Here is a 23,698-nt window from a genome sequence, read left to right as displayed (position 1 = left end):
CAGTGCTCTTAGTCTTTTACCCTTGAGTCTGGGCTAAATTTGGTCACTTGCTTTTAACAGAACAGAGCAAAAGTGATGGGATATCACTTTTGAGATCAGGTTATAAGGAGACTGTGGCTTCCCTCTCATGTCTTCTCTTGCTTTGTTAATTGCTTGCTCTAATGGAAGCCAGTGACCATGAAAATTGCCCTATGGAGAGGCCCATGTGACAAAGAAGTTGAGGGAAGTTCTCTAGCCAATAACCAGTGAGAACTGATGCCTTCACTCCAAATGCCATGAGCAACTTAATCTATCAACAACTACATGAACACATTTCAAATCCTACAGATGAGAACGAAGTCCTCACCCACACCTTGACTACAGTCTTATGAGGGATATTGAAGCAGAAGCACCTGATATGGACTAAATTATGCTTCCCCCTGCACCTTCACCTCCATTGAAATTTGAAGCTCTGATTCCCAGTGTGACTGTATGTGGAGACAGAATCTTAAGTTAAATAAGGAGGAGTTAGAAGGTTATAAGAGTAGAGCCTTAATCCAGTAGGACTGGTGCCCTTGTGACAAAAGGAAGAGACACCAAATCAATCATGGATGCTCTCTCTGCCTTCCCTTTCTCTCCTTTGCTCTCTCTTACAGAAGAAAGACCATATGAACACGTGAGAAGGAGCCATCGACAAGCGAAAAAGTGAGGCCTCCCCAGAAGCCAACTCTGACAGCATCTTGATCTTCGACTTCTAGGCTGCAGAACTGTGAGAAAACAAACTTCTCTTGTTTCAGTTACCCTCTTTGACTTGTAGCTCAAAAGATAGGCAGGCAAAGTGCCCTTTTTAAACACTTCAGATTCATGCTTTCCCGGGAAAGAGTCAACAGTCCTGTCTGATGAAGGATCTATCTAATTTCTGAGTTAGTTTCCTAGAAACATTCAAAACAACCCTGGTTTAGATTCACATGTGGATGTAAGCAGGTGAGGACAGAATAAATTATAATGATATGGAGTTCATGTGCCCCCCATGTACATTTGAATGGATTATCTTGCATGCAGATATGTGTGTGTACTGACACACACACACACATATGTATAGATTAACTATATGTATATCTATAAAATAGTATAAATGAATCACTGTAATTCTATAATTCTATAAGAACATTAATATACTGGATGTTTCTAGGTGATCTTAATTAAATATCTGTTGAAATAAATCTGTAGTTCCTAGTACTGGAAGAAAATAATTTGCTGAGATGTCAGCTGGGGATTCAACCAGGAAAGCCCTGGAAGTGGAGAGTTTCCACACAAGATTTAGTGCTTGGACACCTTTTAGCAACAAGTCACTAAATAGACAGGTGAGTTACATACTCTAGAATAAAAAATGCCTAATTGGTAAGGTTAATTTACTGTGCTGTCTTGGGTCTCATGTTACCATATTAAAAAAACACTCTAAAGATGGTTTTGAATTCAACCTACATTTGTCTGCCCCTAAGATGGTGTCTTCTCAACCCAGTTCCCAACGCCTACCTTGTGAGAGGCTCAAATCTGCCTCCCCTTTCCTCCAGGGGCAAAATAGAAATCTCCAGGACACACACTTGATTGCTGTTGATATAATGGGGGAGAAAACAATGAGGATGGAGAAGGAAACAATGAGGATGTGCTATTGGTGGTGATTGGATGTGGAGAGTGTTAATAAATACCTAGTGATTCGATGTGGAGAGTATTTTTCTGTTTCTTTCATCCTCTCTTCCCTCCCATGCCAATTGTATGGTCTGATGTTACTTGAATATGCTCTCCTTTGAAAGGTAGTGCAGAAAGTAGGCACTGAGTGTCCCAGCAGCTCCAGAGACCTCAGTGGAAAAGGCAGCTGAGTCCTCAGAGCACATGCATCATTCAGGCCTGTTCATAGGGGATATTGACTGGGCAGCTTGGGGGCTCAAGGCTGACCCAGTGACAGACAGTTTGTATATGTCATCTCAGCACAGCAGGACTGAAACCCAGGTTTGGGGTGAGAAGGGGCTTGCTGGTCCTTGATGCTTGTTTTCCCCAGAGACACTAGCAATGGCTATGTAGAAATCATTATAAATTTTCAGTTTGGCAGGTGCTATGAAGACCAAAGACTGTGGCTTAGTCAAGTTGCCCTTACACGTCCCTGTTGCACAATAAACAAGTGTGGCCTATATGTGTCTTCCAGATGTCATGTTTGAACCTTTTCCCCAGGCCACATTAGCTTAGGAGGAAATAAGAACCAGGATGCATACTTCTTTGCTTGGCCCCTTCTGTAACTCTGTCTCCCCACCACCCCCAGCTTTGCCAACCAGCTCACTCAACAAGCCTGGACTTGTCTTTTATCCCTGGGTCAAAACAGTTTAAGCTGAAGGGAGAGACCCTGACTACATATGTGAAAATACCCTGTGAACTGTAATGTGCTATGCAAATATTAGCTGTGAGGTTGTTAGATTATCTATGGATTGCTTAGCAACCAAGAATATATTGAACTACACAGGACAATGTCATTTTCTCCCCTTTATAGCTCTTTCAGGAAAGAGTTGCTCTCATATGTCATTGGTTTGACCTCTGGACTAGCAAGCAACGTCAAGAGTTCTTATTCAAGATTTTTTTACGATGTACTAAATCACAAATAAGGTAAATATAGCCTAGTGATGTCATTATCATTAGTTCTTAAAGAAAATAAAATACAGTAAAAGTGTTTATATGATCGTCAAGGGTTTCTTTTCCCTTTTTCCCCCTTAGGACAATAAAAAACAATTGATATTTTAAGGATTATAAAAAGACTCTCTGAAGCCTCCTTCCTGTTGGGATCCTTTACACTTTTTGAACATAGTGGGATGTTTAAATAGCCCAGCCAGTGAAATTTTAAGTTATTTTTTTTTTAGATTTATTCTCATACTATATTTAACATTCTTGTACTATATTAAATTCTCCATGGAATTATCAAACAAGGTATTGCAGGTAGCTATCCGGTACATGGTAGGCAATGGTAGCAACATTTTGGAATATGTGTAAGACTTGTGTGGTCCCTGATTGCCAGTGGGTCCTTGTTCTTTCTCTTAACTTTCCCTCCTGTTATGTTTGTAATTTGCTGTAAATACTCCAGCAGAGAGAATGTGACATTTGAATGTGTTCGTTGAAATTACACCCAGGAGCAGCTAGTGTTCTGATCAGGAATAATCGAGGGGTGATTAGTTCGAATTGTATTGGAAAGGTCACAGTGTCTCTGTTATTGCCAGATACCTTGCTAATTAGCATAGCAAATATATCACATGTTAGTCATTATCAGAGAAACTAGTAGCTTGTTAACTTGCCAGAAGAATGTTAGAAATGAACTCATTATGGTAAAATTAAAGGTATTCATGTATAGGGACGGAACCAAACTGTTCTAGAGAGTCCTCCAGTCTGTGTGGACCTGGTTGAAGAATCCACCTTGGCCAGTGGCAGCAGTTTGTAAAGATGGTTTCTCAGGTTTATCCCTAAATTGATGAATTAATTGCCTTGTCGGTCTGGGGATTTCTGGTAGCCTGAAGCCAATAATGAGGGTAATAATAGAATCCTGTTTCTGGAACATTGGCTTTTCTCCATTTAGTGAATCTTTCACCCGAAGGACAGAGAGCTGGGACTTCATCAAGCCCACAGAGGCACTATGAAGTGGTTTGGGCTTACATAGTAGGGTTTGTTTAGTAAAACTCTAGGTTGGCATTATTTGCATTAGTTGCTTTACCTGGTTGCAGCAACAAAAGTATCTGAGAGGTGCACAGGGCCAAATTGGCTTATTTTAGTTTACAATTCCTGCCTCCTGCTTTTTTCCACTGTCTGCTCATCTCTCCCGCCTACTTGCTCACCTTACCCGCAGTCAGCTTTCTCCTGTGTCCACAGTGAATTGTTAACCAGCTATTCCTGGTGGAGTCACGAAATCCCTAGAGACACATCTTCCTGGCTGTGTTGAAAAGAGACCGCAAAGACAGACCACAGACAAATAAGTTGGTTAGTCAATGCTTAAACATCAGAGGGAAGGGAACTTTCTTACGGTCACACTGGCTAGGCTTCCTTTCACTCCAACTTTGCAGCTTTCACCCTAAGAAAGGAATAGACCAAATCTCATACCCACGCTTGTTTAATTGCTTCTTGGTGCATAGAGTTCTAGTCTCTTATCTCACACATCTCACGCAATTTTCCTTGTAACCACTGGAGGTCATTAGAGATCTTGGCTATATTTTGAGGTTCATTAAGATTAGGCCTGACATTTCATCAAAGGGAATTGTATCCTTTGTCTGGAACCTGAATTTTTCTTTCTGTGGGACCAGGATATGGAACTACCCTGCTCAAAGTGCTTTACTTTGTTTGACAGCAGCTGTTTTTCTGTAGAGAACTGTTTTTTATAGTTCTGTATTCTGGGCTATTGATTTCAGGATAAGTAGAAAGTCAATTTCTGTTCTCCAGATTCGGCATCCTGAATGCATCTGTAATTTGTAGTGGTAGTTTTTGTTGTTAAACATCAATCAGCCCATTCCCCAAAGACTGGACTAAGTTTCTGTTTTGTTACTTTCTTCTCCTCTCTCCAGGAGGACATTTCTTCTTTCCTGTCAACATTTACAGACACCCCATGCAGATAATCTAATCCAATTTCACCTGAGCTTGATTGCAATTAAATTTGAACACCCAACTCATTTTCTTTTTTAGGTTAAAATTAGTGCAGCCAACTTTCTTTAAACATCTCTATTGAGATATAATTCACATATAATAAAATTCACCCATTTAAATGGTACAATTCAATGGCTTTAGCACAGTCACAGAATTCTGTGATCATCACCACAATCTAAATTTAGAATATTTTTATCTCCCTAGAAAGAAACTCCCTGCCCATCAGCAGTTCTCTTCATCTCTATCCTTAGCCCCTGGCAACCACTAACCCACTTTCTATCAATGTGCCCATCTGGACTTATAAATGGAATCATATAATATATGGTTTTCTGTGACTGGCTGCTTTTAGATATTGTAATGTTCTCAAAGTCCATCCATTTTGCAGCATGTATTAGTATTTCCTTTTTATTGCCAAATAATATTCCATTGAATGAATAAACAAAATATGGACTATTCATACATCAGTTGATGGACATTTGGGTGATTTCTACATTTTAGCTATTGTGGAAAATGTTAAGAATGTCTGTATATAAGTTTTTCTCTGTGGATGTTTTTATTTCTTTTAGGTATTTATCAGGAGTGGAATTGTTAGATCAAATGGTAGCAATGCAATCAACTTTAATTATTAAGCATTAATTTCAAAACATTTATCTCTGTAATCTCTATTTCTCCCTAGTTGTGTGTTTATGAATAAAGAATTCAGTATTATTGAATGCCAGAAATCTTTATAAGTAAGCTATGCAATTCTTTGATTTTTGCAATTCTTTGTTGTCAAGACAGAGAAGCCATTGTTTTGGATGTTTTGTTTTGTAATTTCTGAATAGTTTTTGAAATTCAAGAAGTTTTAGCTATAAAATTTAATCAGGGTATTAAATTACTGATGAAAAACTCTTTTTCAGAATTTTCTTTAAAAGTTTCTTCTTAATCTCTGAGATATAGTCAAGCATCTAAGATTTTTCTTTTTGTCCTAATATTCCATATTGTTAAGTTTTGAGATTTTTTTTTTTAAATTATTTTTAAGATATTTTCCAAAGCAGCTGAAAACCTTCTGGCAAATTCTCTCACCCCAATTTAAATGTCATCTGTCCTGGGAAGCTTTACTTGCTTATCTTTCACCCCTCGCAATCCTTACATACTTCAATAGTGGCATTTCACCCAATACATTGTGCTTCTATGTCCACATGTCTAATGGCTTCCAGTGCTGTTGTCCTCCTGCACTTTGCTCGACTGACCTTTCCTATGACTCCTTAAAGGAAGCTGGGCTGTTTGTGTCTGTCACACTTGCAGGCACCTATGAGAAGTCTGAATCAGTCTCCTAGCCACGCTGGTGAGACCGGTTTCAAATTGCCTCTGCGGCAACAGGTCACACCTTGTGCAAAGGCCTTTCATTCCAGGAGCTGTTCAAACTTGCAGCTTCCACGGTGGGTGGGGCAGCACTCGAGCTACTGCATTCCCAGGAGCTGGATGAAATGTGTGCGAGAGTCTGTGTGTGTTGGGGAAAACGGGGAGCCTGTGCTGAGCTGCCATCACTTGTCTCCATCAGAATTGACTAGAAGTGGGCTTGTGGGACGGAAGAATATCCCGAGTGATGTCCTTAAGAGACACCACCCACTCTTTCCAAGCACCCCTTGGGGGGGGTGCGGTGCAGGATGACACTATTTCAATTGTGATCTATGGTGTCTAAATTTTTCAAAGACAATCTACTTCTTGGTGAATTTTGAATATAGAACAGCTGTCTCCCTCTGAATCCTGAGGTCCATTTGAAAAGAGAATGTTTTTATGTGAAGGTGGTAGAGAGAAGGGAATATAGTCAAAGACAAACCAGTTTCTAAAAATCTAAAACAAGTCTGGAAATTTGGGTTTAACTTGACCCTTCCTCAGGCCCATATTCTGGACATATTCCTGTCCTTCCACATAAGCGGATCATCATGGCCAACCATCTGAAGCATTAGCCTTTGTTGTGGGGTAGTTTTGGGGAGTGGATAAAGGAAGAAAATCTTTTATAAAGATAAAAGTTTATAAAGAAAGGGGAATCCAGAAGCCCAAAGCTGTTTTATGGGGTGAGTATGGGAGAGTGAATGGTGTGAAGGTCATTGCCTGATATTAGGCACAGTCTGTGCACATGAAATTCTTGCTTTCCATTTTCTAAGTGGTGCCACTCTCTCTTTTAATGTGTAAGCTTTATAGCACTTATATCACCTATAATTATGTACAGCACTTGTTACTTGCCAGCTTCATAAGAATTTAGTTCCATGAGGACAAGAACTTTTCTGGCGTCACTTTCTGTTTGGAGCACTTAGAGCAATACCAGTACATAGCAGCCACTCAATAAATGCTGCTGAAGAATGAGGACATCTTACCCCATCTGGTTGCCACAATAACAAAAAGTTAGGTCATCAGAGAAAAAAAAAATTATTGCATGATTTTCTAGGAAGGACTTTTTCAAGATACTACATTTTCAAAGATGAGAGATTCTTAATACTTTGCATCCTTCAGATGAAGTAAAGTATTATTTCCTTAACCTGAGACCCCTACAAAGCAGTTCAAAAGGAAATTATGAACAGTAATAATACCCTAGAGTACCATGTCAGGGGATATTATCTGAGTGAATTAACTACAGGTGGCATTATCGTCTGTGTGAATGGCACCTCTTAAAGTTGCTCATTGCACAGCTTCCCAAATGCAGTGGCCTTGATGGACTTCCAACCACTTGTAAGTCCCTGGTAGTAGCTTCCAGATCTGCTGTGTCCTCTTACTCAGAGTGAAATTCACAGATAATTCATGGGAACAGAGATAAGGCTTTAAAACGTTGCCTGTGTTCTATATTCTGTATTTGAGAACCTCTTTAGGAAGTGTCCAAGAGGGTCCACTTCTTAGAATAAGGGTCTCCCCCACTGAGGCAGGAACAAGGACCACACGAGTCTCCCATCCCTTCCTTCCTAAAACAGTGACCAAAATGATTTATGCAGGTTCTCAGGTTCTTTCTTCATCTTTCCCTTGGGATGCTACTTAGTGGTTTTAGAATGTGTTTCATTTCAAGTAACCCTAAACTTGATGTAAATAATACAAGAATATTTTACTCTCACGTACCAGAAAGCCGGGGATGTAGGTTTGGTTGCAGCTGACGCTTTATGTGGAGGTTCAGTAAGAAAACCAGTGTCTGTTTCTTCTGTCCTTCTGGGCTGCCTTTGGCACTCACAGCTTCATTGTTTCCTTTCCTCAGATGTGTCCAAAAGTAAAAAAGTTTCTGTAGCAGCAGAAAGGGACAGGAGCAGGTTCTCTATGACCTGTTGCAGACGGGTGAAGGAGTCCTGGAGCCCTCAGTGGCTTTGCAGGCTTTTATTGGGATTTACCACGTACACGGCAGGCAAGGATGCTGGGGGGCCCAGAGACTGGCAGGCCACCAACCCCCAGTGAGTTTTCTCTTTCTGGGCTCTCTGGCGTTCTCTCATGGCCTCTACTACTTTGCTCATTTCACTCTGCTCTTGCTCTGCTCTCTTCGCTCTGCTGGCGTCCCCGTGAATGCTGCCCTTATAAGCCCAGTCTCAGCCCAGGTGAATCCCACCTATATATGCCCTACTCCAGGTGCCCGCCATCAGGCATGCATTCAGGACCGCATGGATCCATCGTCAATCCTGATGGTGGGAGGGCAGAAAAGCCTGATACTTTACTTACCCTACAGTTTCTTTGTGCAGGTTTCACTCTGATTGGATTCATTTAAGTCCATGCCCACTTAGGACCAATTGTGGTAGCCAGGGCCTTGACCCATGTGAAACTGACTTAGCCTTGATCATGTGCTATTAGGAGCCAGGGTTGGCGTTAGCATTTATGGAACTACAGGGACTGCCAAATAGAAATGGAGGTAATTTTACATAAAGGAGAAGTAAACGTTGGCTGGAAAAAGCTAAATTTATTCATTCAGCATCCAACACATAGTTACATACTAGTGTCTACTATGTGCCAAGTGTGGTTTGGGGTGTATTGGATTCAATGCTAAACAGAATGTAAAAAATTCCTGCTCTCTGAAATTCATCTTTTCATACAATAGAACTTGTCCTAAATAGAAGAGGGCACTGGCCGTGTCCCTCACTGGATGTTTAACAGCCCCATGTAGCACCACTGTAAATATATATATTTTTTAAGATTTATTTATTTATCTATACAAGCACTGGGCATAGTCAAAAGCGCGGGAGGGTGAGAGGATTCACCAGAGCCAGAGAGGGGAGCAGAACAGGCAGACTGATGAAATACACTGCTAAGGGGAGAAGCAGGCACGGCAGGAGAGGTCTGTCGTGCCATGTGGGACCCTCGTCGGCAGCTGGGGATCAAACCAGCGCTGCAGAGGTTGCAGGCAGCCCCGCAGTCCAGCGCTCAACCACAGCGCCACCAGAGGAGGCCCCCCACTGTAAATATCTTGAGGTGTTTTTCATGTTTCTGAAGTTAGAGCAGTACAGGAGGCTGGATAATGGCTTCCAAATATGTCCACACTAATTCCCAGGACCTGAGCATATTTCCTTACATGGCAAAGGGATTTTGCAGATGTGCTTGAGGATTTTGAAAAGGTGGTGTTGGTGTTGGTATTGGTGGGGGTTATCTCAAGGTAATCACAATGGTTCTTATAATAAGGATGGAGAAAGGTGTGAAGGGCCGGTTTTCCTGGTCCGTTGAGTAGCACTACCACGCTTTGTGGAAGCATTGGAAAATGTGATTAAATACCAGGAGGAAAATACCAGTCACCTGTAATGCCACCTCCCAAATAGAGACATCTAATTTTTTTATGCTTTATGTAGCCATATAACTTTATGGGTCAGAATTACAAATGATTTTCAAATCTTTAAAAAAATTCTGCTCTTCAACCACACCTCCTTATTGCCTTATGCCCACCCAGCTTTGTTTTCCTCCTTCACTGAAGACTTTAGCACGTCTCTCATTTTATGTGCTCCACCCTAGTGATTATTGTGGGTGACACTGGCGTCCATCTAGAAACCTAATTAATACAGCCCCCCAGCATGCCATAAAGTGTAAAGCCACCAGACACAGGGAGGAGAAGCAACCCAGGTGACTAGAAAACGGGGATCCTGCCAGTTTTACCCATCCCTCTCGGGATCCCCAGTCCAAGTTGCTCTCCCATTCATTGTCATCACAATGTAGTCAGCTTCTTTCTATTTCTTATCAGAAATTTAAAAGCAGATTAGATTCAAGTCCCGTATTACTAAGCCTTGTTGTTTTTGCAGAGTACACATTGTACGTTCGGTAGCACACTGCAAAGCATTATCATGAATTATTTAAGTGGAGCTATCCTTGTCACAATAAATGAGCAAAGCACATTCTGTTCATTGTCTCCTTACATGTTGTTATTTCTCTTCATGGATCCCTTACTTTGCAACATTAACTAAAATGCAATGAGCCACAATGTCATTACTGTGAACTACTCTAGTTCTGCTGCTCACACACTGATTTTTTTTTTTTATGTGACTAAATCATTTTTCTTCCTTCTTACTTAGGATTCATTCTAGTTGAATGTGTTCTTGTAGTAGCACACACTAAAAACAAGTAGACAACACGTATAATTGAGGTTTACTTTGTAAGTACTCAGATTCAATTCTTCTCATTTGCTTGCCTGGAATGAAACAGCAGCAGCTGAGGTATGGGAAGCAGGGGAAGGACAAAAACTCCAAAGATACTGAGACTCCTTTTTGAAAAGGAGCCTGAAAACATTTCTGGTTTGATCTTATCTTATCGATCTGTTTTTTAATTCCAAATGAGAGCAAATCGTCTCTCAAGAGCCAAGAAAGGCTGCTAACGCCAAGAAGACAACGAGGAGTCAGCTTAATGATCCCCTGGGATTGACCGCTCTTGGTGTTGGCCTGGCCTCATTTAGCTGGAATGTTAACCTCTGTTAAGACTGAGAAGATTCCCAGGTGACATTTCTGTCTGTGATACTATCCATGCACAACTCCATTCATTGTCCTGCCTGCTTACACAACACAGACACATAGACACAGACACACACACACAGGGCACCTTTCCCAGACTGGCATTCCAACAGGTTCATTTTAAGACATTCTATTAGGACTCAAGTTGTGACAGGGCTGCATAAACAGGAATCAAGAAAGACCAGCAACTTGAAGCTGGGGGAATAGAATACTCACAAAATAACTTAATGATTGCCTAATCACTAAACCCAGCAACTGAAGCAGGTAGCCTCTTCTTTAAAACAAGACAAAACAAACCTTTTATATTGCAATCATTTTCCATGTATTGAAAAGTTGCCAAAATAGTGCAAATACTTCTTTATTCTTTCCACTTAGATTCCTCAATTTTTAACATTTTACCATTGTTGCCATACTTTCAAATCCTTTAAGAGTATAATGCCAATATAGCACCCCATGAGCTCTAAGCATTTCGGTATGTGTCTTCTTAAAAACACTCTTGAAAAAGCAAATTACATCCTTCAATACCAGGAAATCAGCATTGAGGCCGTACTACCATCCTAGCCACGGACTCTATTCAAATATCTTTGATTGTTTCAACAATGTCCTTCATCATTGTCCTTTTCTTCTCAGTCCATAATCTAGTCCAGGGTCATGTCGTGCATTTAGGGTTCATGGCTCTATCGCCACCTTCAATGTGGAGTTTTCCTTCAATTTTGCCATGTCTTTAATTGCTTGACATGTTTGAAGAGTATGTAGAGCTGCACCACTTTGTTGCATGGCCTTCAACTTGTGAGCTGACAATTCAAGATCACATTCAGGTTTTAGCAAAGATTATTTGGGTTAATCTTGGCAGGAAGAACAAAAAATGATGCTGTGTTCCTAGAGGATCATATTGTGTACCTATTGTGTCAATTTGTCCTATTGCCGGTGATGTTGACTATCAAATCATTTGGTTAAGATGGTAAATTACTAAGTATTTTTATTGATTAATTAGTAAGTAATGTGAAAGTATTCAAGTTCTTCATTTTAAATTAAATTAATTAAAAAAATATTTGAATCTATGTAAGTATCCTGTTCCTCAGTAAACCTTCACCCACTACTTTTAGCCTCAACTAATGAGTCTTACCTGAAACAGTAATCACTGTGATGGTTGTCAGTGGTGATTATTTAATTCTTAAAACTCCTACTACAGCTTGGTGTTCTGTTGCAAGGTGAAATTCTTCCTTCTCCCAAGTCTTGTAGATGAGGCAGCAGTTTGGATAAATTAATGGTCAAGACTATAGGGGTCTGATGGGTGTTCAGCAACCTGTTCATAAAAGAGACTAAGGTCCTTTTTGTCTCTTGCTGGAGGTGTCATCTTCATTTCAAATTGGAACATTCTTGAACTTGTATCTGGAACATGCCATGCTATAACTGCACAGCCTATCACATAAGAGATGACTGTCCAATGAGCTTAAAGAAAAATCCAGATTTGTAGATTAAGCATTTAGGTTTATTTCAAGGGGGCTGGGAATGGAGCGTAGGTGTTTTTGTTACTCATCTTCCTCTTTAGAATGCATTGTTGAAAGTGGAGGTTTCCAATCTAACCTTATGCTATTTAGGATTTAATTATTTTTATAGATAGAACATTAGTGAAATAACAATGACTGTTATTTATATTGAATTTTCAGTCAATTGTAGAATTAGTGTTCTGTACTAAATTTCTGCATCTTTCTTTTTAGGTTTGTTCAAGACTGGTTTTCAGAAAGGATGCAAGTTGCCAAACTGGATTTCTCTACAGTGTTGCCACGCTTCATTTCTTTGTATATATTTTCCTTTCTGAGTCCAAAAGATTTATGTGCAGCTGCACAAGTCAGCTGGCCCTGGAAGTTTTTAACTGAACAGGTTTTCTATTTGTCAATTCCTAGTAATGGGGCACAAATCCAACTGTTATCCCTAATGAGGCAAATGGGCTAGCTCCCTTCCCTGAAGACAATAGCTGAGGGTATCCAAACCATAAACCTACCCTTAAAAGAAAACATGGGGATAACTTAAATAATTATTTTGGTAGTAAGGGGATATATACTAGTCAAATAAGTTGTGTCATTTCAATACTCTTTAAAGTCAATTTAATCTTTCAGAAAACATTTTATCTTTGCTCAAGAAGTCCATTTTTTCCCATGAAAAAATATTTAGCTTTGGTTTTTATATATATTAGCCAAGGTAATCCAACTCAAAAATTTACTATATAATGACAACTTCAACTGATTCCTTTGTTCAACATCTGTTAAAGCACATAAATCTAGGTCTTCTATATCTTTTGCCATTGATTCTGTGTCTGGTCTGTTTGCCCCTCATTTTCTTTTAAAAGATTTTAAACAATGTAGTGCTAGACATACTTTAAATACAAATCAACAGCTTACTTCTTTCAATAGGACAAAATATCCAGGGTGGCTTGAGTTGAGATTCTGACTCTTATCTCTATGGAGGTCACATGTAAAAGCCTACTGTAAGGCCTGGATTTTCAGCATTTAAAACCCAGACTCAGTGTTTGCTGTCTTTTTACTTTTAACCTTTCTATGTCCTTGTATTTAAGCTGTTTGTGTTGTAGACAGAATGTGGTGGTGCTAGTTGTTTTTTTAATGTTTAGCAATCTTTCAATTTTATATGCATGTTTAGTCTGCCTAGCGGTGGGGTGTGTGTATGTGGTGTTTGTATTTATCCTGTTTCGTGTTTTGCAGTGATTTTTGAATCTGAGATTTAATAACTTTTATCAGTTTTTAAGAAGTTCTCAGATGCTATCTCTTCATGTATTGTTCCTGTTCGCTTTTCTCTTGCGTTCCAATAGCTACACACTAGACTGATTCACCATGTCCTCTAAGTATCATATTTTCATATGAAACATAATTTAAAAAATTGTTTCAGTGTTTGAGTCTAGAGTTTTCTTCTGGCCTATCTTTTATTTACTAATGCTTTCTTATTTGGATTCTAATTTGAGCTTAAATCCATCCATTGAGTTCTAAATTTATTTTATTATATTTTTCAGTTCTCAAGTATTGGTTCTTTTGCCAAAATTTTGTACCTATTTTATTTTTAGACATATCTGTTATAGTTTTTATCAAGTTCATATGTGATAATTACAATGAAGTCTCCTGATGATCTCTATTTATTAAAAACTAAAGAAGAAACAAACAATTCTTGTGTGTGTAGCTATTTTTGATTGAGTACCAGACATTGAATATAAAAAATTCATGGGATCATTTGAGTCTCAGGGGAATGTTTTCATCCTCTGGAGAGAATTTGCTTTGCTTCTGGCATTTGGTGATACTAAGAACAGAACACTTAAATTTAACCAGAGAATGAGATATTTCAATGCTAACCTCAGTTCTTGGGATAGTTTGTCTACTTCCTTATCATCCTTACTGAAAAAGATCTCTACTGAAAGTCTCGTGTGACTATTAGGCCCTTCCCTTTAGTGGGTCATGATTTCAATTGCTTCCTTTCTTCCCTATAAGAATGCATAGAATGATTGCTTCTAGTCTTTCCGTCATAACTGTCTGCTCTGCTTTTTAGCCTAAGCATTATTTTGGAACTGTGTAATGCCTGGAAGTAAATGTGAAACCAAATATCACGCTTACTTCCCTGGGTTTCCTTTCTTGCTAGGGCCTTGGTTGTACAAGTCCTTACCTATTCTATAATGTCTTCAAACATCATTTTTTCTAAATGTTTGGTTAGATTGAATCATGTATTTCACTGCTCTCATATTTCAATGCTGTTCACATGTTGGCTCATCTGGACCAATCAAAGTTCTCAGTGATAGGCTTAGTCTGAACAAACCACTACACCATTGCTGCAGGCAGAATTCTCAGAATCTAGGATTAAAGTAACCAAATGCCCTGAGAGTATTGGATCAGAATACAGAGATGATTAATACTTATGTTTATATATAATGTATGTGTTCATCAAGAAGTATTTTTCCTGTGGAGTAAGCTATGCTTTTTATTTCTCAGTGGCAAGTTTAGATGACAGATCAATTGAACTAGAAATATCAACATAATAAAAAATTATCTATGTATATAAAAACTTTACTAGGAAACTATCTTAAAAATTTAGCTTTAAAAAAGACTCATATTTCTCTTTTCTTTTTCTGAAGGATTGCTTATGGATGCCCAAGTGCATTAAGTTTGGGTGGTTTCTGCCCTACACTCCAGCAGATAATGAGTATGGGGCTTGGAAGCATCATTACATTGCTTGCGTGTCCAACTTAGATTGGCTAACACCTAGAGAAGCTGCAGCTACTTATGGAACCCTGAATGAGCCCAAAACAAAAGATGAGGAGATACAAGAGAGACAGAGAGAAAAGTACCTAAGGAAAATAATTTGGGAGAAAATTACACTACGTAACAGTGAGTGCATTTTATTTCATTTATATTTTTTATTCAACTGACATTGTATTATAACATTATATAAGTTTCAGGAATGCATCATTAACATCTGTACATTAAATTAACATCTGTACATTAAGTTACCCCTGAAAGTCCATTCCATCCTTCACCATGCCATTGACCACTTTTACCTGATTTCTACCCTCTCTTCCTATCTGGGAACCGCTAATATGGTCTTATAGTCTAAAAGTTTTATTTAATTCATTCATTTGTTTTGTTTCTTTATGTACCACATAGGAGTGAGTGCATTTTAAAATGTTATATCTTACCCAAGTATTGTAGAAACAACTGGATTTACATACAGCTTCCCCCAGGAAAGAGGACAGTGTTGTCTTTCTGGTACAGCACATGAGAAGAAGTCTCTAAAGAATGTTCAGGATAAATAGTTTTTCTACCCCACTGTATAGCTCAACTTGGTTAATAAGAAAAAAATAAGTTCAGATAAAATATTTAAGGCAAATATTAGTACTTGCATTGATGTGCTAGTTCCTCTTGGGTTTATAAGACCAAAAACAAGCAGGAGAGAAAAGTACAAACAGAGTCAAAAGCAAATAAATAGGTTTAGGACAGAAGAATTAGAACTACTGAAAGAAAAAAAAAAGAACTGAAGAAGGAGAAGAAATGACTATGTTAGCAGAAATAATGACTTTTTTATTTAAAAAGCCATTACTTTTAAAAAAAAGTTTCTCAAGATGTTGGCAACAGATCATAGTATAGATGTATATTTTATCAGTGTGTGTCTTTATTTATATGTCAGTAGGAGGTAGAATACCTCATTGGCTATGGGGAGCAGACGTGTTTATCGACTGTGAAAGCTGGTCTCCTTGTCCACACACCATGCATTTCCTCCCCAAGTGTCATATTCACAAATTAAACATCATGACACTTTTAAGGGTCCAGTCCTCAGAACAGAGCCAAAACCACATGTCACTCCTTACTTATTACAAGGCAGAAGTTCCTGAACAACATTGTGGCTGGTAGCTATTTCATTATCTGTAAGAGCATTAGCCCAGGCTGACCAAGTTCTCAACAACCACAAAAATGTGGCAACCAGAGTAACCACAAAGTTATCACGGGACATTTTCTACTCTCGACGTAAGGTTCATGTAACTCTACAGAGCACAGAGCAGCCCCGCCGCAGTACAGGAAGACAGACTGCAAATGTGACATTGAGTTGGGGATAGGAAGAGTGATCTCTGACAAGGATATGAGTTCCCCAATCCACATTTACTTGTGGAGGTGTCTGAAATGATGCCTGATTCAACCTGAATGGTTAGCCAGAAGAAGCTGTAATAGTTTTATTTTTAGCAACGTTAGGAGAAGGAGACACTAGAATTTCTATTTTGCCCATAAAATGCCCACAGATGGCAAAAGCAAATCTACTTGATTCTAGTAGATTTCCAAGCAATCTACTTGAGAACCTCGGTGAAGCTGAGCAGTTCTTGAGTGAGTTGAGCTGGAAGGAGGCTATTCTCTGTAGGAGAGCAGGGAAGTCAGGCCTGTGGGGTTGAGGAGAAGGGGACTGACAAACTCAGCAGCTCCAAGAATGACATTTAAAAAATAAATTATTGTTATTGAAGAACCATTGTTTCACGTCCTTGCTAGTGTGTGACAGTATAGAATTTCTCCCCTCAGGTGTGGTCACCGCAGCACTCCCAACACTGCAGCACCTATAGTCCGCCCCCTCGCCCATTGTGTTCTCCCCCCACCCACGCAGTCCCCCTATTCTCATCTCTCACTCCAGGCCTCAGATCTACTCAGCTTTATTTTTTTTTTTTTTTTTTTTTTTTTTTATAGAGGCATTTTTTTTTTTTATTTATTTGTTTGTTTGTTTGTTTATACATGCACTGGGTACAGTCAGAAGCGCGGGAGGGTGAGAGAATTCACCAGAGCCAGAGCGGGGAGCAGAGCAGGCAGAAGGACCGAAGTACACTGCTGAGGGGAGCAGCGGGCGGCAGGAGAGGTCTGCGCGCCATGTGGGACCCTCCTCCGGTGGCCGAGGAGCAGCCGGGGATCGAACCGGTGCCAAAGAGGCCGCGGGCAGCTTCGCAACCCAGCGCTCAACCGCTGCGCCACCGGGGAGGCCCTCTACTCAGCTTTAAAGGGTTGGAAAGTTTGTCTTTGACCCTTTGTTTGGTTTCTTTAAGTTCCACATATCAGTGAAACCACCTGGTATTTATCTTTTCTTTTTGCCTTATTTCACTTAGCATTATCCCTTCCAGTTCCTTCCATGTTGCTGAAAATAGTATGAGTTTATCTTTTTTGATTGCTGAGTAGTATTCCCTTATGTGTATATACCACATCTTCTTGATCCACTCATCTTTTTTGGGGCATTTAGGGTCTTTCCATATCTTGGCTATTGTAAATAGTGCTGCTATAAACATAGCAGTGCAAGTTTCCTTTTGATTTAGTGTTTTTTTTTTTTAATTGGGTAGATACTTAGGAGTGGAATTGCTGGGTTTTATGGCAGATCCATTTTTAATCTTTTGAGAAACCTCCAGTTTCCCAGGTGCTGGTAAGGGTGTTGAGGGAAAAAAAGGGCATTTTTAAAGAGAGTGGAAAGGGTTAATGACAAGACATTTCAGCTAAGCCTTTTGCTTTGCAGTGTGTAAAAGTAATCAACAAAACTGAGTTGAGTATTCCCATTTTTTTTTCACTGATGTGCCCTCTGTGAGATGGTAACAAATGGTAAATTACTTAAAGCTAAGAAGGGATGTGAAGTCTATAAATTAACTGTTTTCCATAAGAAAAGAGTTGCCTGTTCTCTGAGCTTTGTTTCCTGACCTGAAATAACTGGTAACTCACAGCACAGTACTGGGAGGATAAGAAATCCAAACAGAGCCTGTAAAATTGGCTATAATTATTGGCATTTGGAATATTGCCCTGGTGCAGCTTTATTTGTGATGCCTTTATCTGTGTAGACTTGGCTGGGAGAAGCACGCAGTAAACAGCCGAGCCTGCTGCTGTTTGTTTTTCAGAGGAGTTATTCAAAGTTCGACCCCCTTGGGTGAGCGGAACATCCTGCTCTAGATTGTTCAAATCCAAATGCCAACCACGTCTCTCCCAGACTGTGAGGGATCGAGTGGGATTACACGGAGCTTTGGAGAAACAGCTTGTTTTGGCATCCTTAGAAGCTTTGCCCAAGCGGTAAGCAAACCTCCATCTATGGAAGGCTTAGGGCCATCCCATGCTACCAAGAGAACATTCCAGAATATCTTAACCAGCATCCCAGGGTCTTGTATGAGTATATGGCTCATATCTTATGAAAAAACAATAGAAATATTTATTTCTTTCATCTTTGAGAATAGCGGTCTTAAACATGTTTTCTGAAGAAAGAGATACGTAATATTCAAAATTTATATTTCAAATAGTCTGCCAAGAGGCCACATTGTGGAACAGTATGTTTTCTATAGAAAGTCATTAAGCAAAAATAACCTTTTCCCAGAAATGATTTTTAGGGAGTAAGTGTACCCAAAGGGCAAGGTGGGGGTTGGGTGGCTGTGCAGAAATTGGAGACATTCCTCAGAAAACTGTGAGACCCAGATGATTAAGGAATTTAAAAATCTCCTGGCTGCTCCTTATTAAAATGTCTTTTTGAGCCCCTAAGTGTGTCACTACGTTCGTTTCAACTGCCCAACAAAAGCAAAGTACATTCCAAGAGACCTTTTGGGGATCCCATAAAGGGAGAAAGATAGGCCCCACCTGGCCCAGGACCCTCCTTTGCTGCTGCCCCTGAGGCCACATGTCTTGCCAGTGTATCTGATACCCATATTGGTGCTCATGTAGCAAAATCAAATTAAGAGAAAATTAAAACTGCACTCATGCCCCCCTTTACCCCACAGAAGCAATGTTTCTGGCACCCATTCCTACCCTTTATTATCAAGGAAAAGTTGGCATGATGTTTATAAAAATGATGACAGAGCTTCCTGTGCACCCCAGCCACACTTCATATTAATATCATCTCGGATTCCTGCTTACGAGGTACGGACAGTGTTATGAAACCAGCCCTTTCCTGAATCGGCTTTTTTTTAAATCTGACCTAGAGGATGTAAGGCAATCTTGGGCTGCCATCTGTATGAAAATGATTCCTCTCTTAAAAGGAAAACGGTCTGATCTAAGTGGAAATTTACAGACCCTCAGCTGTTTAAAAAACCAGAAGCAATAAAGACAACCATAAATCAAAATTATCTTTTTAAAAAGTATGAAAGACCCAAACTGACTTGCTCTTAGTAGGTGTCCAATGAATTCTTATGGAATTAAATTTGTTGCCTATTATTCAAAAAAGAATAAGGTGATTAGGAATTATCTTAAAACTTCTTTGTAATGTCCAAAGAATTTAACAATTCCACGTAACTATCATCTCTTAAAAGAACGTCAGAAATCCTATTTTGTGGCCTGTTTAATGATGGTGTCATTAAATTAAAATATATAACTTCATTATAGAAAGAGCATATTTCTAACATGTACAAGCAAAATAAAAGTACAAGCAAGGGAGGAGGAGGGAGAGGGGTCAGAGGGAAGGAGGGAGGAGCCCAGGGGACTGAGGTGATGGTGCACAGGTGCATTGGGGAAGGAAACTCTATGGGGACTACACCTGAGGGGGTGGGGGGAAGCAAATACTGTTTAAAAATGAACAATGATGTAAAAAATATAAATAAAAAAAATTAAAAAAATAAAAGTACAAGCAAGAAACAGGAAGCATGTATTTACATATATGTATGTGTGCATGTATAGATGAGTACATATGTGTGCATGAATACACATATGGGAACATTTGTAAGGGGTACTATTTAGAAGGTTGTATTCAATGACCTACTTAGAAAATTTCCTAAAAAAAAAAAAAAACAAACTCCTATTTGTAATCAAGTGGTTGTTTTCAAGATATGAAATCACTCCTTTTTTCTGAATCTGTAGGGCTATGTTTAAAACTGGATCTATTCCATAGGTTGTGGTCCACAGATAGTTTCCCCTGATACATCATGCTGGGCATAGAGTTGGGGTGAAGAGATTGGCATAAATAAGTCCCTTCTCCTTCCAATGTCTTTTTATTCTAATACTCTGAGATCATTATGTTCTTGGTTATGAATCTGATAGAGGTTTACATTAAAAATAGAATGGAACCATGCAGTAGTTCTTTAATTGAACTGTGACCTTCAGAAAGTACATGAGATTTAGGAAAAATCACTAACTTCAATGACTTTCCACTTGTCTGCTGTTAATGATGACAATGAAAGTTAATTTTGTTGCTGTGTTCAAAGAATAGTGGTTTTAATACTTAAATGGAAAATGACAATATTGATAAGAGGTCCATTGTAAAATTGTATGCTCTCAATGTTATTACTCTTTAAAAGTTGTACATATATCTCTGTGCATGGGTGTGTGCAAAGATGAAATGGCTGGGGAAATAACCTAAGTTGTTAATAGTATTTATCTCTCTGAGTCATGGTGTTACAAGTGCATTTAATTTTCTCCTCTGATAATTAGAAAGGAGATAATGTACAAAATAACCAATGAGAGAAAAAGCTTATTTTCTCCCTTTTATAACTTCTGTAAAAGTTTTTATAAATGACAACATAGGTCATATTCATTATGTTTTTTATTTCCAATATTCTAAAATAAGGGGTTTTGGTTACTATAGCTTTGATTTCATTTTCTAGATGGTGGTGGACAGCGTTAGGGCAGGTATCATTTCTGTGGTGTATGAACACAGTGGCATAACCTTGGAGAGCCTGCTTTATCTTATAGAAAAAGCTCTGGATGGGCAGAAGGCCCAGAGCATGGGACTGTTTAGTGATGGAGATAGCAGAGAAATCAATTTACTTCAAGGTAAGACTGGGGATTTGAAAGAATAATTTTGCACTGATGTGGCAATAACCCACATCTATGACCGTCAGAGTATTACTTCATTTCCAGTTTGCTAAGAAGAGAGATATCCAAGTTCAAAGCAGTCAGATAGGAGGAGTTCTCTCTTATTAGGAGATCAGCTTTTTTGTTCTTCTGACCTTTAACTGATTGGATGAGGCCCAGTCACATTCAGGAGAGCAACTGCTTCCCTCAGTCTACTTATTCAAATGTTAACATCTTCCAAAAACAACATTACAGACACACCCAGAACACTGTTGACCAAATATCTGGGTACGCCTGGCACAGTCGACACATAAAATTATCACACCATTATCCCGTCCCTCTAGCCCTTACATTATTCTTCTGTTCCTATGAACTTGACTGCTTTAGATATCTCACATAAGCAGAATCCTGCAGTGAGTGGTTTATCAACACAGAGATTATCTGTGTTATAACATAGGAGAGGATTTCCTCCTTTTAAGGCTGAATGATATTCCATCTTATGTATCTATTCACTTGTTGAAGATTTAGGTTGCTTTTACCTCTTGGCTGTTGTAAACAGTGCTGTTGTGAACTATGGGGTACAAATAACTCTTTGAGATCCTGCTTTTAATTCTTTTGGATATATACACAGTAGCGGAATTCCTGGATCACATGGCAGTTCTATTTTTATTATTTTGAGGACTCTTTATACCATTTTCCATAACAGCTTTGTCATTTTATAATCCCAACAACAGTGCACAAGAGTTCCAACTTCTTCTCATCACCGTACATACTTGCTATTAATTATTTAATTTTTGTGGATAGTGGTTCTCTTAGTCGCTATGAGGTGATATCCATCATGATTTGATTTGCATCTCTCTGATGATTAGTGATGCTTAGCATCTTTTTACATGCTTGTCATTTGTATATCTTCTTTATGGAAGAAATCTGTTTCTTTATGGAAATATCTATTCAAGTCTTTTGCCCATTTTAAATTGACTTTTATTATTGTGGCAGTCATTCTTCATATAATCTGGACATTTACTCCTTGTTGACTACATGATTTGCAAATGTTTTCTACCATTCTGTAGGTTGCCTTTTATCTTGTCAGTATTTCCTTTGATGTACAAAAGTTCTTTAATTTTATGAAAGTAAAGCAATTTCAATAGCAACAAATACCAAGATCTATAAATTGGCATGCACTAATATTTTTTGCACTCTCAAATGGTTTATATGACAAAGGAAAAGATTGACTGATATCATTAACTCAGTATGGGGCCATCTTATAAACATTACAAGGGTAACTATTTTGGGGGGAGGACATGAGAACTTTCAGTGTCTCTATTCTTCATTCTATAACTTGTATCCTTCCTTCCTTATAACTAAAACAGAATTGCTTCAAGTTTAATTAGAATGAAATCTTCCACCTGTGTGGGACAAAAGAATAAAGAGAAAAAGATGAATAAAGATTCAACTGGCAGGCAACTGACAAAATGGGAAAATGAGTACTTAAATCATCTCTCTGTGGCTGGAACTCAGTGTACTTGGGACAAATTCAGAATATCATTATTTGCAAAAGCTGACTGCTTTTGGTTAGTTTTACCGTCCTTTTTGGCATTTCTTGTTAAGCTTGCCTGTGCCTCGAGCAAGTTGTGTCTCATATTCAATTTTATATGTTCCCTCAAAGTAAAACACAACTACTATTTTGTTTGGGGGCTATATTTATGGTTATATTAGTAAAGTGGTATAAAGGTGCCCTTTCTCTGAACGGTGGAGAGATAACAATTGCAAGTTTGTAACTGTGGGTATGGAATGACATGCTTATTAGGGATTCCTGATCCCCCCAGCCTTTTTGTCTCCTGGATGAGAAAGGTGTTTTTTTGTAGTCGTTGTTGTTTTAAAAGCAGTAGTAACAATAACAAAATATCTCAGAAAACCTAAGTTTCCCTTGATATAGCTTTTTTCCCCAAAAGCTTTTTCTGAAAACAGCAAAATGAAATCTCTTAGAACAGTCACCTGAAGAGGCGCTTCCATGTGTGAGAAGCTGTCAGTGGGATGGAGTTAACTAGGGTTCTAGTGGCTGACGTTGTCATTTCATCTCGGGGTTTAGGAATACAGCATCTCCAAGACTCCTTTAGAAGTGGGCCCCGTCACCTGTAGATCAGCTGTGTCACTGCACAGAAAGCAGCCTTTTCCATTTCTGGGAGTCTTGTGCCAGCTCCGAATGACTTATTTTTGATTGGCAATTGTGGGAAACATTTCTGCTTTGGAAGTTGGTTGCAATATCCCAGGCTTGACTGACTGGTCATCCATTTTAATTCCGCAGTGAGCCTGATCACTCACATTGCTGCCAAGTGAGGGTGGAGACACAATGTCCTTCGGCCAGTTTCCAAAAAATCCAGAATTTGAAGGCAGTTGTAGCCATGATGGAGCCAGCCTTGCCTTTTGTGGCCCTCACATGCTACCATGTTGAAGCCAAGGTGTCCTGCAAATCTTGGTCTTAGAGGAGATGTTGGCTTCCTGAATTGTGGATGCATTTTCACAAACTGCTGAGTTTCTGTTCATGATAATTTACAAACTAATATGGTGTTTTGATTTTTCCTCAGGCTGTAGGATTGGTATTAAGAACTTATTGAGGCCTGAAGTGAGAGACTTCTGGGAGAAATTAGGAAGCTATGTGGCCACTGAGGAAGAAGGGGGTCATGTGGACCTCTTTGTGCCACTCGGAGCATCAGGTCAGTTTTGAAAGGGCCTGGTGTTGCCCACTGTATGATGCTATTTTGTGAATTTGTGAAATGCCCTCAGGTCAAATGACCCCGTCACACCATACTCTTTATTTATCTCTTTTTACTTCATACACTGAGG

General features: G+C 39.1%; 1 protein-coding gene and 1 pseudogene across 3 annotated transcripts in view; one reads left to right on the top strand and one right to left on the bottom strand.

Moving 5' to 3' along the window:
* Positions 1 to 1,241: 1,241 nt before the first annotated feature.
* Positions 1,242 to 23,698, top strand: part of ECT2L (epithelial cell transforming 2 like) — a gene marked incomplete at both ends in the record, with an annotated part of 51,896 nt that continues 29,439 nt past the window's right edge. For both annotated transcript variants that reach the window (XM_084227882.1, XM_084227881.1), the window contains 8 exons: positions 1,242 to 1,343; positions 2,522 to 2,634; positions 12,305 to 12,467; positions 14,716 to 14,968; positions 17,986 to 18,154; positions 18,850 to 18,988; positions 20,665 to 20,833; positions 23,440 to 23,568. In XM_084227882.1, the coding sequence (XP_084084008.1) occupies positions 1,242 to 1,343; positions 2,522 to 2,634; positions 12,305 to 12,467; positions 14,716 to 14,968; positions 17,986 to 18,154; positions 18,850 to 18,988; positions 20,665 to 20,833; positions 23,440 to 23,568 (1,237 nt within the window). The remainder of the gene's footprint in view (positions 1,344 to 2,521; positions 2,635 to 12,304; positions 12,468 to 14,715; positions 14,969 to 17,985; positions 18,155 to 18,849; positions 18,989 to 20,664; positions 20,834 to 23,439; positions 23,569 to 23,698) is intronic.
* On the bottom strand, positions 15,754 to 16,358 carry LOC311167587 (synaptophysin-like protein 1; annotated as a pseudogene). Its single transcript has one exon. The product of its transcript is annotated as a synaptophysin-like protein 1 (transcript).

Source organism: Talpa europaea (genome assembly GCF_964194135.1).
Source record: "Talpa europaea genome assembly, chromosome: 2".
Classification (NCBI taxonomy): Eukaryota; Metazoa; Chordata; class Mammalia; order Eulipotyphla; family Talpidae; genus Talpa; species Talpa europaea.
The sequence above is the reverse complement of the archived record's forward strand: the minus strand, read 5'-3'. Positions and strand labels throughout refer to the sequence as shown.